The sequence below is a fragment of the Danio rerio genome, chromosome 3 (genome assembly GCF_049306965.1).
Source record: "Danio rerio strain Tuebingen ecotype United States chromosome 3, GRCz12tu, whole genome shotgun sequence".
NCBI lineage: Eukaryota > Metazoa > Chordata > Actinopteri > Cypriniformes > Danionidae > Danio > Danio rerio.
The window spans coordinates 15,497,501-15,515,003 of NC_133178.1; the positions used below are offsets into that span (position 1 = coordinate 15,497,501).

The 17,503-nt window shown below is 35.5% G+C and overlaps 1 protein-coding gene across 2 annotated transcripts in view; it reads left to right on the forward strand.

The window, feature by feature from the left end:
* The window catches only part of lrrc3cb (leucine rich repeat containing 3Cb), a 68,392-nt gene extending 52,037 nt beyond the window's left edge, over positions 1-16,355 (forward strand). The window contains exons 6-7 of one of the 2 annotated variants that reach the window (XM_073934847.1): positions 13,324-13,369; positions 15,712-16,355. In XM_073934847.1, coding sequence (XP_073790948.1) covers positions 13,324-13,369; positions 15,712-15,734 — 69 coding nt within the window. In that variant the 3' untranslated portion in view covers positions 15,735-16,355. Of the gene's footprint in view, positions 1-13,323; positions 13,370-15,711 lie in introns of those variants that run through there. The other variant, XR_012396574.1, reaches the window with a different exon arrangement.
* The last annotated feature ends 1,148 nt before the right edge of the window (positions 16,356-17,503 follow it).

A 17,503-nucleotide genomic window follows, 5' to 3' on the forward strand; every position in this document is an offset into this window, starting at 1 on the left:
CCATCCATCTATCTACTTATTCTATTTATCTATCTGTCCGCCCGCCCGCCTGCCCGCCCGCCCGCCCGCCCGTCCGCCCGTCCGTCCGTCCGTCCGTCCGTCCGTCCGTCCGTCCGTCTGTCTGTCTGTCTGTCTATCTATCTATCTATCTATCTATCTATCTATCTATCTATCTATCTATCTATCTATCTATCTATCTATCTATCTATCTATCCACTACTTTAATCTATCTATCTATCTATCTATCTATCTATCTATCTGTCTGTCTGTCTGTCTGTCTGTCTGTCTGTCTGTCTGTCTGTCTGTCTGTCTGTCTGTCTGTCTGTCTGTCTGTCTGTCCGTCCGTCCGTCCGTCCGTCCGTCCGTCCGTCCATCCATCCATCCATCCATCCATCCATCCATCCATCCATCCATCCATCCATCCATCCATCCATCCATCCATCCATCCATCCATCTATCTACTTATTCTATTTATCTATCTGTCCGCCCGCCCGCCCGTCCGTCCGTCCGTCCGTCCGTCCGTCCGTCCGTCTATCTATCTATCTATCTATCTATCTATCTATCTATCTATCTATCTATCTATCTATCTATCTATCTATCTATCTATCTGTCTATCTATCTATCTATCTATCTATCTATCTATCTATCTATCTATCTATCTATCTATCTATCTATCTATCTATCTATCTATCTATATACAATTCATTTTAAACAAGGGTACAAATAATTTGCAATGTGACATTAAAAGTTGCATAAAGTAATGTTCCATTTTGGTTTTTACTAAAAGAAAGGAAAATATCATGAATGAATGATTGAATGACATGTCAATGGGCAATTATAATCACATTTCAGTTGTTTTTAATGTAGGTGTTTTTCTACTGTATTGATTCATTAGTTTACATCCAACGTGCCATTTTACATCTTGACATGGAACCACACTGTGAAAAACTATTGGTTTTACATTACTTTTTAGTTCATCGTTTCAATTTACATTAAACAAACTGACTAGAAATATGAAGTTAAACTTTGTATAACTAAAATAAAATCAGCTGAAACCTGATTAGCTAATTAAAAGAAGTTAAAGTAGCATTAAAAACATTTGTTGTCATGATTTTTTGTCATACATTTCTTTACAGAACAGCCACCGCTTTAGAATCTCTTAATAGTGTGTTTGTTAGCATGAATTCTGCAGCAAAGTTGGAAAGAAATAAAAAAGGAAGGGGGAAAAAAATTATACAAGCTTTCTAAAAAGCCCAGATGTCGGCGGAGGCAGAAACACACACTCAAAGTCACATTCAGAGTGTTTTACGACTCAATTTAAATACAGACGACTGTTATATTTCTGAAGTGTATTTCTCATTGGGGAAACCCCTGATGATTTTTTTCATATGTGGCCCAGTTTTTATGTGGAGCCGTTTACCTTTGAACCCCGCCGTCTGGTTGAATGCCTCTACAAATGAGGTTTTTAGCTGAAGGAACATTATACTTGAAGGTTTTCCCTCTTCTGGGCTTCAGACGGGACCCTGAGGAGCAGGAGCGGAGCATGAGGGCTCTGTTTAGCTCCCTGTCAGAGTCTGCACAGGAAATCTAGGAAATTCCTGACAGAGATGCGGAAATCCATCCGCTGTGCGGGGAGTTGTGTTATGCACACGGCACACACACACTTACACACACTCCAACACAAACACTTCTGTGTGAGGTGGGACGCGAAGGCATAAGGGTATTTTGAAGGATTTTGCTATTGTGTGTGTGTGTGTGTGTGTGTGTGTGTGTGTTGAACAAAAAACTAAACAAAAAGTAATAAGGGAGTAAGAATATTACCCCAGTAAATGTATTAAGTACGTTACTTGTTTTTAATTTTACTTCAGCACAAAAAGTAGTTGCTTTTTAATTAGTCAAGAAGTTAAAGTCCATGTGGAATCAAAATATACAATGTTTATTTTGCGAGTCCACATTGTTATTCTTTAGGTGAAGAAATACTCTGCACGTTATTCCACTGGTTTGTTTTGGTAATCTTCAATCAAAGTCTGAGCATTTGCTTCCACGTTTGGAGTGGGTGGTTCATCTCTGATGATGTCAGTTTGATTGATTCAGTCACAGTATTGTTAACGCCACCCCTCTTACTGTTAGTTTGCTATAAGGGAATGATGCGCAATAAGAAAGCCCCGCCCCCAACTCAATATACTGTTTCAGCTGGACATACAACAACATACATGAATCAGTGAGTTGTTCATTAGACACTCAGTCTGAACAGATCAGCTGGATCAGTGAGTTGTTTACTAGAGACTCACTCTGAACAGATCAGTTGAATCAGAGATTTGGTAACTGGAGACTGACGTTGAACAACTCCCTTGAATCAGTAAGTTGTTGACTAAAGACTCATTCTGAACAGATCAGTTGAATGAATCGGTGAGTTAACTGAAGACTGGCTTTGAACAGATCAGTTGAACCAGTGAGTTGCCAACTGGAGTCTTGCTGTAAACAGATTTGTTGAATCAGTTAGTTGTTTACTAAAGATTCATTCTGAACAGATCAATTGAATCAGTGAGTTGTTTACTTAAGAATCATTCTGAACACATCAAGTTGAATGAATCAGTGAGTTGTTAACTGAAGACTGGCTTTGAACAGATCAGTTGAATCACTGAGTTGTTCACTAAAGACCCACTCTGAACAGATCAGTTGAATCAGAGATTTGGTAACTGGAGACTGACGTTGAACAACTCCCTTGAATCAGTAAGTTGTTGACTAAAGACTCATTCTGAACAGATCAGTTGAATGAATCAGTGAGTTGTTAACTGAAGACTGGCTTTGAACAGATTAGCTGAATGAATCAATGAGTTGTTAACTGAAGACTGGGTTTGAACAGATCAGTTGAACCAGTGAGTTGTTAACTGGAGTCTTGCTGTAAACAGATTTATTGAAACAGTTAGTTGTATACTAAAGATTCATTCTGAACAGATCAGTTGAATCTCTGAGTTGTTCACTAAAGACTCGTTCTTAACAGATCAGTTGAATGAATCACTGAGTTGTTCACTAAAGGCTTGTTCTGAACAGATCAGTTGAATGAATCAATGAGTTGTTAACTAAAGACTGGCTTTGAACAGATCAGTTGAACCAGTGAGTTGTTAACTGGAGTCTTGCTGTTTGTTGAATCAGTTAGTTGTTTACTAAAGATTCATTCTGACCAGATCAATTGAATCAGTGAGTTGTTCACTTAAGAATCATTCTGAACAGATCAGTTGAATGAATCAGTGAGTTGTTAACTGAAGACTGGCTTTAAACAGATCAGTTTAATAAAAAAAAACAGATCAGTTGAATCACTGAGTTGTTCACTAAAGACTCGTTCTGAACAGATCAGTTAAATGAATCAGTGAGTTGTTTACTTATGACAGGCTCTGAACAAATACATTGAATCAGTGATTTGTTTCCTGGAGACTCACTTTGAACAGATCAGTTGAACCAGTGAGTTGTTAACTGGAGTCTTGCTGCTTGTTGAATCAGTTAGTTGTTTACTAAAGATTCATTCTGACCAGATCAATTGAATCAGTGAGTTGTTCACTTAAGAATCATTCTGAACAGATCAGTCGAATGATTTAGTGAGTTGTTAACTGAAGACTGGCTTTGAACAGATAAGTTGAATAAAAAAAAAAAACAAATCAGTTGAATCACTGAGTTGTTCACTAAAGACTCGTTCTGAACAGATCAGTTGAATGAATCAGTGAGTTGTTTACTTATGACAGGCTCTGAACAAATACATTGAATCAGTGATTTGTTTCCTGGAGACTCACTTTGAACAGATAAGTTGAACCAGTGAGTTGTTAACTGGAGTCTCGCTGTAAACACATTTGTTGAATCAGTAAGTTGTTTACTAAAGAATCATTCTGACCAGATTAGTGGAATCGGTGAGTTGTTAACTGGAGACTTGTTCTGAACAGATCAGTTGAATCTGTGAGTTGTTTCCTAAAGACTCATTCTAAATATATATATGTTGAATCAGTCAGTTGTTTCCTAAACACTCAGTCTGAACATATTTGTTGAATCAGTCGTTTTCTAATGACTCATTCAGCTGAATCAGTCTGTTGTTTACTAGAAACTCTCTCGGAAAAGATCAGTTGAATCAATCAGTTGTTAAATGGAGACTCAATGTAAACAGATCAGTTGAATCATTGAGTTGTTTCCTAAAGACTCTTTCTGAACAGATCAGTTGAATAAGTTAGTTGTTAACTGGCTCTGAACAGATTGCTTAAGTCAGTGGCTCGATTGCTAGATTTATGAATTGTAGAGTAAAAAGCATAATATTTTATTTGGACATGTAAAGTAAGAGTTTAAATAATAAAAAGTCTCTTATTAAATACAGATGCTTAAAAAACATACTTAAGTGCCATAGAAATTGAAAGTATAACTAAACTAATCTGTTGAATGCCAAACAGATTATATTTCTACTTGTGATGTAAACAGTTTTTTTCTTCAGTCTTCCACGTGTTTCCATGCCTCGCAAAATTTGATCGCATTGCATTTAATCACATTTTTTACAGCTTAAATAATTCAGAAATCTAAACTCCAAATGCTCAAAGTTCTCTTGGGCCCAAACCACAAACCCTGTCCGGAAAATCTGAAGTTGACTGGCAGCCTCTTTAACCTCAGCAATCTTGTGAGTCCTTTAAATTCTTTTTCAAATGAGGTTTGAATGGCTAATGTCACTTCTAATATTGTGGGAATGACTTTCTTTCTCTTTTTTTTTCTTTTTTGTTAAACATGCTTTACTGAAAAGCTGCTGTTTATTGGTTGAGAGCCTGAAGAAATTTTTGATGCTTTTAAAAATTTCATTGATAAGAAATGCAAGAAAAATCATCAAATATTATTATTATTTAAAATAACTTGTTTTTATTTTATTTTATATTATTTTAATGTGTACTAAAATATAATTTATTATTGCCATGACAATGCATAATTATTCCAGTCTTTGGTGTGATATAATGCTTCAGAAGTCATTATGGTATGCTGATTTGAAGCTAAATTGAAATCATTTGGACAAGTCATTAATCTGAAGTTAAATTATTGTTATTAATTCTTCTAATTATTACTATCCATGTAAAAAGAGTTGCTTAATATATTTTGTAAAAATTGGGATTTTTTAATAAAAAGAAAGGTTAGAGTTCTTAGTTCAGTTTATTTTTAAATATTGTCTTTATTGTCACTTGAACGTTTCCTGTCTAAATAAAGGTCATCGTCTCTTTATAGATAATACAATACATACACAAAAGTTGGGTTGTTAAAACCCATTGTTGGATCAAATATGATCAAACCCAACTATTGGGTCAAACAAATATTTTTTTTAATTTAAATTTAATTGACATAAAACATAAAAAAGCTGTGCTTGTCTTTATTTGCCAGGTAAAGTTCAAGGTAAGGTTCCTTTTAAAAGTAATATATTACAATCCTATATATATATATATATATATATATATATATATATATATATATATATATATATATATATATATATATATTTCATTGATAAGAAATGCAGGAACATATATACAGTTGAAGTCTGAATTATTAGCCCCCCTCTGACTTTTTTTTACATTTCCCAAATGATGTTTAACAGAGCAAGCAAATTTTAACAGTATGTCTGATAGTATTTTTTTCTTCTGGAGAAAGTCTTATTTGTTTTATTTAGGCTAGAATTAAAGCAGTTTTTTAATTTTTTAAAAATATTTTAAGGTGAATATTGTTAGCCCCTTTAAGCTATATTTTTCCGATACTCTACAGAACAAGCCATCGTTATACAATAACTTGCCTAATTACTCTATCTTAACCTAAATAACCCAGTTAAGCCTTTAAAGGTCACTTTAAGCTGTATAGAAGTGTCTTGAAAAATATCTTGTCAAATATTATTTACCGTCATTATGACAAAGATAAATCAGTTATTAGAGATGAGTTAATAAAACTGTTATGTGTAGAAATGTGTTAAAAACATCTTAGAAATTGGAATTAATAGAAATTGGGGAAAAAATAAACAGGGGGCTAATAATTTCAAGCTCGTTTAAAACATTTGGGCACAAATAATTGTGATGTTTGGAGGTGTAACAAAGATGAATTGCGTTAAAATATTTATACAGGTAAAAATGTTTTTCTTACTTGAAATTCTTGTTTCTTGTTTCTAGTCCAAATATCTACATTTCAAAGCAAAAGCAAGATTATTTTACTTGGCCCATTGGCAGATAGCTGTGCTTCTGAAGGTGAAAACAAAACAATATTTTTGCTTGATCTCAGATATTGAGATATTTTGACTAGAAACTAGACAAAGAAAGAAATAGCATTTTTTGCATGATGATTATTTATTTTTTTCTACCTGAATATGGTTTCACTGTTAGACTCGCCAGAAAACTGTTAAATAGAGCTATTCAAACCTCATTGTGAAACTGTATTAACATCACAATATTTATCGCAGTAAAATAAAATATACCAAATTTCTGATTTTTCCAATATCGTGCAGCGTTAATATAGATATTTATTTTTATTTTTATATATTTCCCAAATGATGTTTAACAGAGCAAGGAAATTTTTACAGTATGTCAAATAATATTTTTTCTACTGGTGAAAGTCAGATTTGTTTTATTTTGGCTACAATAAAAGCAATTTTTTATATTTTAAACACCATTTTAAGGTCGGAATTCTTAGCCTCTTTAAGCAATATATTTTTTCAATTGTCTACAGAACCAACCATCAAGATCATGAGATAAAAAGGCACAATAATAAACATTCTTAGTTTTTTGTGTGTGTATGTATCTGATATAGAAATAGATTTTCTCAAAAAAAAAAACCTTCTATATATAGGCAATACAAATGACGATTACATCATTGACTGAATACCGCGCATGTTTTGTCTTTATATGGATAAACTGTTGAAAGACATACTTCGAAATCTTCATGCATGTGTGTTTCAAAACAGCTCTCCTCCTCTATTACTAGTCTTTTGTGTCTGTTGCAATTGCATTCTTAGCTTAGCAACAATATTGTTGTAGACAGTGTGTGACAATGGCTGTTTGTGTGACCTGTTTTGACATTTACACCTTCCGTGTTTCTGTTAGTGAATAATTATAGCTTGAAATTGGTCTGCATGCATCATGTGCGTGCGTTCAGCTCTCGAAATATATGCACAGAGCAGCAGGATGTGGACAAATCTGCCTCATGCATCTACCTGTCAAAGCATTTCATCTTTTTTCTCTATTTTTTTTTTTTTTTTGTGTTACATGATGGCTGTGTTTTTTTCATGCTTCCTCCCACGCAGCGGTGAGGTCTAGCTCATTGCTGTACTCACATGAACCTAACAAGAAGGAAGTTGAGCGCTTGACTCTTATCATTGCAAAAGATAAGCAGGATTTTATGATTTTGAACCATGATGTCATTAGCCTTACACCTCCTAACCTGAAAAAGAAAAGCGCATTGTTGATTTATCATTCGCTGTAATGGGAATTTCTACATTTACTGTATATTAAAATGAAAAAGCTGATTAGATGTGACGTATGAGAGGCTTTTCTTTTAGTTTTTTCCACTGTACACAACCACATACACACTTACTCTTGTACATCCTTTATGGGGATTAAAGACTTTTCATTCATTCTTTTAGTCCCTTTATTTATCAAGGGTCGCCACAGCGGAATGAACCACCAACTCATACAGCGCATGTTTTTACGCAGCGAATGCCCTTCCAGCCACAACCCATTACTGGGAAACATCCATACACACTAATTCACCCACACTCATACACTACGGTCAATTTTAGCCTACCCAATTCACCTATATCACATGTCTTTGGACTTGTGGGGGAAACCGGAGCACCCGGAGGAAACCCACACGAACACGGGGAGAACATGCAAACTTCACTCAGAAATGCCAACTGACCCAGCTGAGGCTCTAACCAGCGACCTTCTTGCTGTGAGGCGAACGTGCTACCCACTTCGCCACCCATTCGCCTATACTGTCTTATTAATTAAAAAAAAAAAACATACTTCCAGTAAGGGCAAAGTATGACAAAAGTAAATCATTCAATGCAATTTTATTTTATTCAAAGGAGAAATAAAAAAGGAGAAAATGAAACCCTGTAATGTAAACAATGTAATGCAAAAATTTGTGAACCCCATACTAAATCTGTGAAAATGTATTTCATTTCATTTATTTTGACAAAATAAGAGAGATCGTTTTTTTTATTTAGCACTGTCCCGAGTAAGATATTTTAAATAAAAGATGTTTACCTACATATCTATACACCATTGATTTGTAATACTTTAATGTGGTTAAATGGATGATCTGCCATTGTTTTTTTTTCTTTGCTTTGTGATAGTTGTTTATGTGTTTCTTGTTTGTTCTGAACAGTTAATTACTGAATATAATGTATTAATTAAAATGTGCATGTATATTAGGTTAAACAAGTATACACACACACACACACACACACACACATACACATATTTGCCTAAATTTTCAGTAAGCAGTTTATTTGATCTTTATACTGTAACATTAAATATCAGTCAGCTTTGTTTCATAGTTACCTTTTTCTTTTTTAATTTGAGGTTTTTAGGTGATCCTTTTTCTGACAGTAGTAAGTAAATAAGCTTGTGGTGTCGAATTAAAACAGGTCAGGCTTTTTGTCAATTTTAGAATATAGAACGTTATATACACTTGTTTTCCCAGAGCTATTTGTACTGCCAGCAGTGTATTTGAACAACTCGCATTGAAGCTGTGTGTGCACAATAATAATAACTACAAGAAATGGGTTAGTGTCAGCCTTGTGCAACTTTTCTGGTTCAAGCTTTAGTGTGTGTGTAGTGGGTTTTGTGATTTCGACATCGGACACTGCAACAGTACATGAAAGTGTAGCAGCAGAAAATAAAATAACAAACAACAACAACAACAACAACAAAAAATCCTCACTAAGGAAACTGGACGACTTCTGACTGGCATCAAAATGCATATGAATGAACAAGAGAGTGTTAATTGCTTCAGTATGTGCACATATGACCTGAGGTGACCTTTTTGTTGCTTTTAGCACACCAGGGATAAAATCTTTCAAGAGTCAGTGATTTGATTCAATATAATTGAAACCTTTTTTTTGTAAAACATATTCATTCGTTCATTCATTCATTTTCTTTTCAGCTTAGTCCCTTTATTATTCAGGGTTCACCACAGTGGAATGAATATCCAACTTATCCAGCATATGTTTTGCGCAGCGGATGCCCTTCCAAGCTGCAACACATCACTGGGAAACACCCATACACTCTCATTCACACAAATACACTAGACAATTTAGCTTACCCAATTCACCTACAGTCTCTGGACTTGTGGGGGAAACTGGAGCACCCGGAGTAAACCCACGCCAACACAGGAAGAAAATGCAAACTCAACACAGAAATGCCAACTGACCCAGCTGGGGTTCGAACCAGCGACCTTCTTGCTGTAAGGCGACAGCGCTATCCACTGCGCCACCGCGCCGCCCTAAACATATTAAACAAACAAATTAATGAATAAATGGGTAAAATTTTACATTAAGCTTCCATTGGTTAATGTCAGTTGACCAACTCTCGCATTTCCCAGGCGCTCCCAGTTGAAAACTGTGAGTCCCGTGACAAGAACTGACTGATCATCTTCATACTTTGGAATATACTGTACACCTTTATGTAGACTAATTACCTCAGACAAGCACAGGATGTCAGTGGTTACAGGTATCCAGTTTTCCTCTAAATGTCTTCTTTTGTGTAAAAAAAAAGACAAAGATTGGGAAAAAAAATTGGGAATGTTTGGGAAAAGTGAATAATGAGAGAATGTTAAGCTTTGGGCGAGCTATCTCTTTAAGTCTTTTGAATATGTCAAGCTGCTGTGATCAGCCCATTGTAATGTTTTTTCAGTGAATATTAAACTACTGAAAGAGCTGCAGTTTAGTAGTTTTATATGTATATTTTATATGTTTTAAAAGTAACTTCGAAGTAAAGTTATTAGTAATCTGCTTACTTTTACATGAAGTAATTAGTAATGTAATCAGATTACAAATCTCCAGTAGCATACAGTAACTTGTAATCTAATAAAGTTTTAAAGTAACTTACCCAACACTGTTAAGGGTTATAATAATTAACTGATGTCATCATTTACACTAGTGTTTGTTAAAATATTTAATGATGTTGTTAATAATGATATTTATGGTAATATTCGTCACAAATTTAAAATGCTCAAACCTTTATAAGTGGAATTATGCAAACTCTTTGTACAAGTGGTCATACGTTCATGCATTTCAATCGAAGCACAAAATGGATCATTTTCAAATCCAAAAAACCTTCATCAATAATCTCACATGCTTAATCTTATGACTGAGCAATGCTACTTAAACCTCAGTTCTGTCCCTCTTTTGTTTTCATGTGTTCCCGCCAGTGGATTAATTGAAAAACGATAGGCCTACAGGAACGTCTAGCACTAGTTACGTCATTTAGCAACACAGAGTCTGGCATCCACACCAACAGACAAACACATGCACGACAAAAGCTGTTTGCTTTGCTCAGACGTCACAGTTTTGTGTCCCCCTGCGACCTTTCCAACTAATGTCCGCACACACACACACACACATACACACATGAATGGACAGCAGAACCAAAACTGCAGCCAGCAGCTCCTTGTTTTGCCAAAGCATTCAGGGAGAGAAAGAAAGCAAATGCTCAGTCAAGGTACATTGATCCTGTAGAGCAAAACAAAGAGATCCCATCAGACGTATGCCAGTAAACATTGCCTGATTTAACTGTTTAAGTGAATCGTTCACCCTAAAATTAACATATGCTGTCAGTTTATTCACAATCAGGGCATATAGATGTTTTTCCTCCACCCATTGAACATTATAGAAGAGTTTTAGCTGAAAATGTGGTCCTTGGTGATTCTTAAAATGACTAATACCAAAGTTAATCTCACATACACAGGCCCGTGCAGAGACTATATAAGGGACATGTGCAGGATAAAATTTTTGAAGAAGGGGGGGGGGGGGGGGGTCGAACTTAAAGGGGGTGGGGGGTTAATTCGGGTGAGGGGGAGTTGCGGGGGCACTTCAGATCATTTTGGAAAGGCACTTTCTATCCAAGACAAAAAAGGGCATGTGCACTGCTCATGTTGAGCCCTATGTGTGCATGTGCCATATACAGATCAAACAAGTGCATCTTTTTAGACATTTTTGTTTAAAATGTATATATATTTTTTATTTTATTAAGGCTGTGTTAGTGTAAAAAGCAAATAATTTGGGAAAATATGTGTTTATATTTTAGAGCTTCACCCATATTAAACATTGTTACACTCAGGACCTTCGGGGCTAAAATGACCCCATTGAAACCCATTAACAGCCCATTATTTCATCCCAGAGCCGTTAATGCAGAAAGTAACACATTCATTGTTGGCTGGCCTCCATTGTGTCTGTCATTTTGCCTCTGTTTTTCATGTTTTGCCTGTAATGCTTAGCAAATAAATACTTTTTTCTTTGTCTTGTTTTCTGCTTTTGAGTACTGGAGGCCAAATTAATTACAATTATTTAATTATAAGCATGTTAATGTGCTGACTCGTCTGTCTGTCAACTGGTTGGTAAGTGCTCTCTTTTCTCAAATATTTGGACTCTTTTCGAATGTAGGTGGGAGGACAGTGTGGAGAGAGCATTGAAAAATGGAGTTTGACTTAAATACTCCTCCTAATATTGAGGCCTTTAGAAGGATCTGTTTTTGATAGCAGACCTTTTCAACGTTTCTGTGGAGAGAGGTTACCAAGCAAGTACTAAATTGTTTGGAAAATTAGTAGATGAAGGTATTTTGCCTAAAAATGATGATAGTGTTGAAGTGCAAGTTGAAATAGTAGATCAGATAGATAGAAGTGATGTTAACTATGACCCTGTAATGACCCAAGATCCAATAATTGCTTTAGAGTTAAAAGAATTTGATCTTTTAATTAAGGAGTGTGAGGCAGAAATTATAAAACTTCAGGTAGTAGAGAGACAAGCAGACTGAGATATCCACCTACATAAATTGAATCTGTTAGTTTGAATCTGTAAATTTGAAGTTAGTTTTGAAACCAGTTCCTGTGCCACGTTCTAGGCTTGTGTCAGTCTCCACACCTGCAATTTCTGCTGTACTGTGACGGAAGATTTTTTGCGCGTACCATGACCATGTAGTGAACCTTTTGACAGTAAGTACATAAGACTCCATTCAGGGAGACTGAAGTGTTCACAGACTTTTGTTTATTTAACCTTTACCCGATTCATTAATTTGTTCTTCTTTTCCTTAAATTCTAAATTTTAGTTTAGTTTACTTTGTTATTTTCCTTTCCCTACCCTAGACAAAAAAGGGAAAGAACGTAACAAATGTCAGAGTTTGTATGTACAGTACATACTGTGCATCCGGAAAGTACTCTCAGCGCTTCACTTTTTCCACATTCTTTTATGTTACAGCCTTATTCCAATCAAAATTCCTGTCTATTCTGTAATTCCTCAAAATTCTACACATAATACCCCATAATGACAATGTGAAAAAAGATTTCCTGGAATTGTTGCAAATTTATTAAGAATAAAAACCCTGAAAAATCACATGTACTTAGGTATTCACAGCCTTTGCTAGAAGGTCAAGGGCACTCTGATGCATTCAGGATGTCTCTGTACATTGCTGCAATCATCTTTCCCTCTATCCTGACTAGTCTTCCAGTTCCTGCTGCTGAAAATCATCCCCACAGCATGATGCTGCCACCACCATGCTTCACTGTAGAGATGGTATTAGCCTGGTGATGAGCAGGTCCTGGTTTTCTCCAAACGTAACGCCCGGCATTCACTCCAAAGAGTTCAATTTTAAGTCTCACCAGACCAGAGAGTTTAGTTTCTTATGGTCTGAGAGTCTTTCAGATGCCTTTTGGCAAATTCCAGACAGGGAGTGGTTTCTGTCTGGCTCCTCTACCATACAGGCCTGTTTGGCGGATTGCTGCACAGATGGTTGTCCTTCTGTAAGGTTCTCCTCTCTCCACAGAACAACGCTGGAGCTCAGACAGAGTGACCATCGGGTTATTAATCTTATTATTGATACCTGGTTTTAAAAAGAAACACATCTTGCAAAACAACTAGTAAAATATTATATGCTGTCATAATGGAAAAAATCTCTCCATCAAACAATATTTTTAATAACATTTGAAAAAGAATTATAATTTCACAAGAGAGCTAACGATTTTGTCTTCAACTGTAGGTGTAACTTTTTGATAGGGCAATGACTTCAATGTATCATCAAGTATTGATTTTTTTTTACTTGTATATGTTTTTTATAGCTTCATTCAGACGCTCGCTTCTACAGCCAACCGATTTCTGAATTGGGTAAGAAATATAACGGTACTCCAGTCTGTATACTCCCTGATAAAAGATTTTATGATCTTACACAATTTTACTTCCCAAGTATGTTTATCTTGTGCTGAGGATGTTTATAGACATTAGAAGGAGCTTCAGGAGAGTTTGTCATTCACTAAAACATTAGGTCAAGCAGAATGATATTACATAAGCTCTTCCCAGACTCTCTCTTTCTTTCTGTCTGTTTCTGCTGTCACACATGTGTATAGTCGCTCAGCCCAATGGTTTTAAACTGATCACACATTTTTGGTTTGAAGAAACACGATCAGGCCTGAATCACATGAACACACATGAAAGCAGAAATGAAAGAAATGTGTCATTTTCATCTATCTATCTATCTATCTATCTATCTATCTATCTATCTATCTATCTATCTATCTATCTATCTATCTATCTATCTATCTATCTATCTATCTATCTATCTATCTATCTATCTATCTATCTATCTATCTATCTATCTATCTATCTATCTATCTATCCATCCATCCATCCATCCATCCATCCATCCATCCATCCATCCATCCATCCATCCATCCATCCATCCATCCATCCATCCATCCATCCATCCATCCATCCATCCATCTACTTTTTAATATGCTTGTTAAGGATGCTTGTCTCTATAACAGCACACTAAAATCTTTATCTTTATCTTTATCTTATTATATAAACTATGAAATTTACTGGAAAAAAAATATTGCTGGAGCACTAAAAAACACAATTTGGGAAGTTTTTAACCCTACTGCTGGGTAAATGTGGGACTGAACAGATAGGGGGTAAAATTATCCCAAGTAATTGGGTTAATATTTTTAACTCCATAAATTGTTTGTTTTTCTACCCAATAATTGGTTATTTTTATACTTAAATAATAGGTTAATTTGATCCAAAAATGCCTGCGAAGGATGACCCAGAAATTGTGTTTTTTTTACTCTACATCACTGAAGTACGGTGGGGGATGTGCAGCTTTGATTACAGGTGTACAAAAGGTGCTAGTGAGAATGTTTTTTTAATTCAGAAAGGTCTGACTAAGGGCTGCTATGAGCATAAATCTCATTTTAATCATCTGAAAATGCAAGGAATCTGCATTTATGTTACACTATTTTCATTGCATTTAAATAAATTAGTACACAATATGTGGTATCTCAGTCAGCCCCTGATGTGAGTTGATTTGACCAAAAGGTTAAAATACCCAAGACTCTGAATATAACCCCCCAAAACCCAATAAATGTGAATATTACCCAAATGCCCCAACCCAAGATTTGGGTAGAAAAAATAACCCAATATTTTTTAGAGTGAGGGGTGTTCTGATTTAAACTATGGGTAATTTTATGGCTTTGTACTGTAATCTGTTGCCAGATTATGTCATTGTGATACAGAAAGGAAAAGACAGCACTGCATAGCACAAGGAAAAAACTCAACAAAAGTATAAATGTAAACATAGGACGATCTCTTTTGAGATGCACCTTCTTTAGAAAAAGTCAAGATTCACCTGGGAGAAATGTACCAATTCTAGACAGATTTAAAAAAAATGGTCGGATGGAAATGTATTGGAAAATGCATTATGACAACATATTATGACAACTTGTTCAGCCATTTTGCATGTAAAGACTTATGTCAGAAACAAAGGAATAAATGTTTTGGGGGGTGAGACTATTGATACAGAGACCAAAATAATACATGTTGATCAACATATCATTAGCAACTGATAATAGGAAACAGCAGAGAATTGCGCATATCATTTGCATGGATGTACAAAGGCATTTGCAACTTGTTCAGAGGAATGAGAAACTGCTTTTTTGATGTGCACAAGTGACACAATGACCTGAAGATTTGAGAAATGTACCAAAGTTACTTAGAAAAACTGTAACTCATTTTTTGCTGTTATGAATTTTTGTAAAATATGTTTTTACAGTGTGTAAATTCGAAGGCGACTATATTCATATGTGCATATTCAGGTTCAGAATCTGCTTTTGTAAAATGCAAACACATGATTGCAATAAAATAATAACTGTAAAACAAAACCGGTTCACTTTTTATCATTCAGTGGTGCTAACACACATCCATTTAGTCACCCTTTTATAAAGATATCATAGCCATATACATCTATGTGTCACCTGGAGACCGAAAAATTGTTTATGAAAGTTAGTCAGTCACTACACACACACACACTGCTTTGGTATCTACAAAAACCAATTACCTAATGAGTGCGAGGATTCCTGTCATACCAGCTGGCTTTAGTACACACCCTCCCTCACTCTCTCTCTCTCCCTCTCTCTCTCTCTGTCTGACACTAATCTCTGTGTTTTTGGTTTCAGACTTTCTCCCCCTCTGTTTCTAGGTGTCTGACAGCCATGAGATTAAAGTGAGGTCTCAACATTCACTCTGCTTCATAATAAAGTCAGTGTTTTCCCTCTGTGTGTGAGTGCTTGTGTGTGAGTGTATGTAATGTGATTTACAAAGTATGAGGTAAATCAAGGCAGGGCAATGTCTGTTTGGTTGCTGTGACAACAAGCTGATCAACACACTCGGAGATCAATGAGTAAAACTGAAAGGAGAATGTGTTCTTAAAGTTTAAGAGACAATATGGGTGAAAGATGAGGGGTGGGATAAATGATTCCACATGCATATTATTGTGTTTTAAGGGGTTCGAATATGTTCTAAAATAAATGAAGCAGCTATTTGTGATCGCTGAAATAATTAAAATATTGTAACATTCCCAGAATTTTTTTTTCATTTGTTGTAATTTGAAAATCAGGGGTTTTGCATTAGGTATTGATTTTATAAGGTTTTTGAAAATTGTTTTTTTACTCACTATATCCTTCGGTTTAGTCCCAGTTCCAGTTCAGTTCCATGCTGCATTAAGCTGAATCAAATTAACCTTATAAGTCATTTGAAGGTGGTGCCGTGGCTCAATGGGTCGCCTCACATCAAGAAGGTCACTTCTTCGAGCCTCAGCTGGGTCAGTTGGCATTTCTGTGTAGAGTTTGCATGTTCTCCTCGTGTTTGCATGGGTTTCCACTGGGTGCTCCGGTTTCTCCCACAATCCAAAGAGGTGAATTGGGTTGGCCAAAGTGTATGTGTGTGAATGGGAGTGTATGGGTGTTTCCCAGTGATGGGTTGGGGCTGGAAGAGCATCCACTGCGTAAAACATATGCTGGATAATTTGGTGGTTCATTCCGCTGTGGCGATCTTAGATTAAAAAAGGGACTAAGCCGAAAAGAAAATGAATGAATGAATGAATTAATGAGTCATTTCAACTTTTAATTTAATTAAACTGACTTAAAACAGCTTGGGTAACTCATAAAAATAAGTTGTAACGTAGTTTAATAAGTTACAAATAACTAAAGACACATGTTGTCTTGACTTATTAAGCAAACAAATTTTCTACAGTGTGGGAAAAATTGGTTTAGGGTTGTCTAAAAATGAATGTAAACATTTTTGTTATTTCATGCCAAAAAAAAATCTCCAACATTCATTCATTCATTCTCTTTACAGCTTAGTCCCTTTATTAATCTGGGGTCGCCACAGCGGAATGAACCGCCATTTTATCCAGTACGTTTTTACGCAGCACATGCCATTCCAGCCGCAACCCATCAAAGGGAAAAAATCTCCTACGTTTTAATTTAATTGTTTTATCTGTATTAAAGAACAAAACAATTGCACTTTGCTCAAACATACACATAACTATACAAATGGATTAAGTTCACAGTACTCAATAGGATTAGTTTTTAAACTTAAATGGTTTGTTGCGATCGTTTTCCTCAAATGATTTGAGTTACCTAAACTTATTGGGTTTTACAGTGAAAACATATTACTGAGGATCATTTTTAAAAACAGCACCTTTCACTTTAAACAGTGATCCGATTTAAGACAACAACGGTAATTAGGATAAATGACCTTTTATTAGCATTTCTACAAGGTCCAGGAATTCTAAACCTGCGTCCTGATGGTAACAATTCAAAAGCTGAGTGAACGGGATGTGTATTATCTTTTAAAATCGCAACTGCTGTTTTTTCCATAAAGGAGCCAAATAGATTCTGTAGTGAATGTTGTTTGTGGCCAGTTATCTTATTTGCCTGATTGATAATTTGTGATAATATCTTCTTC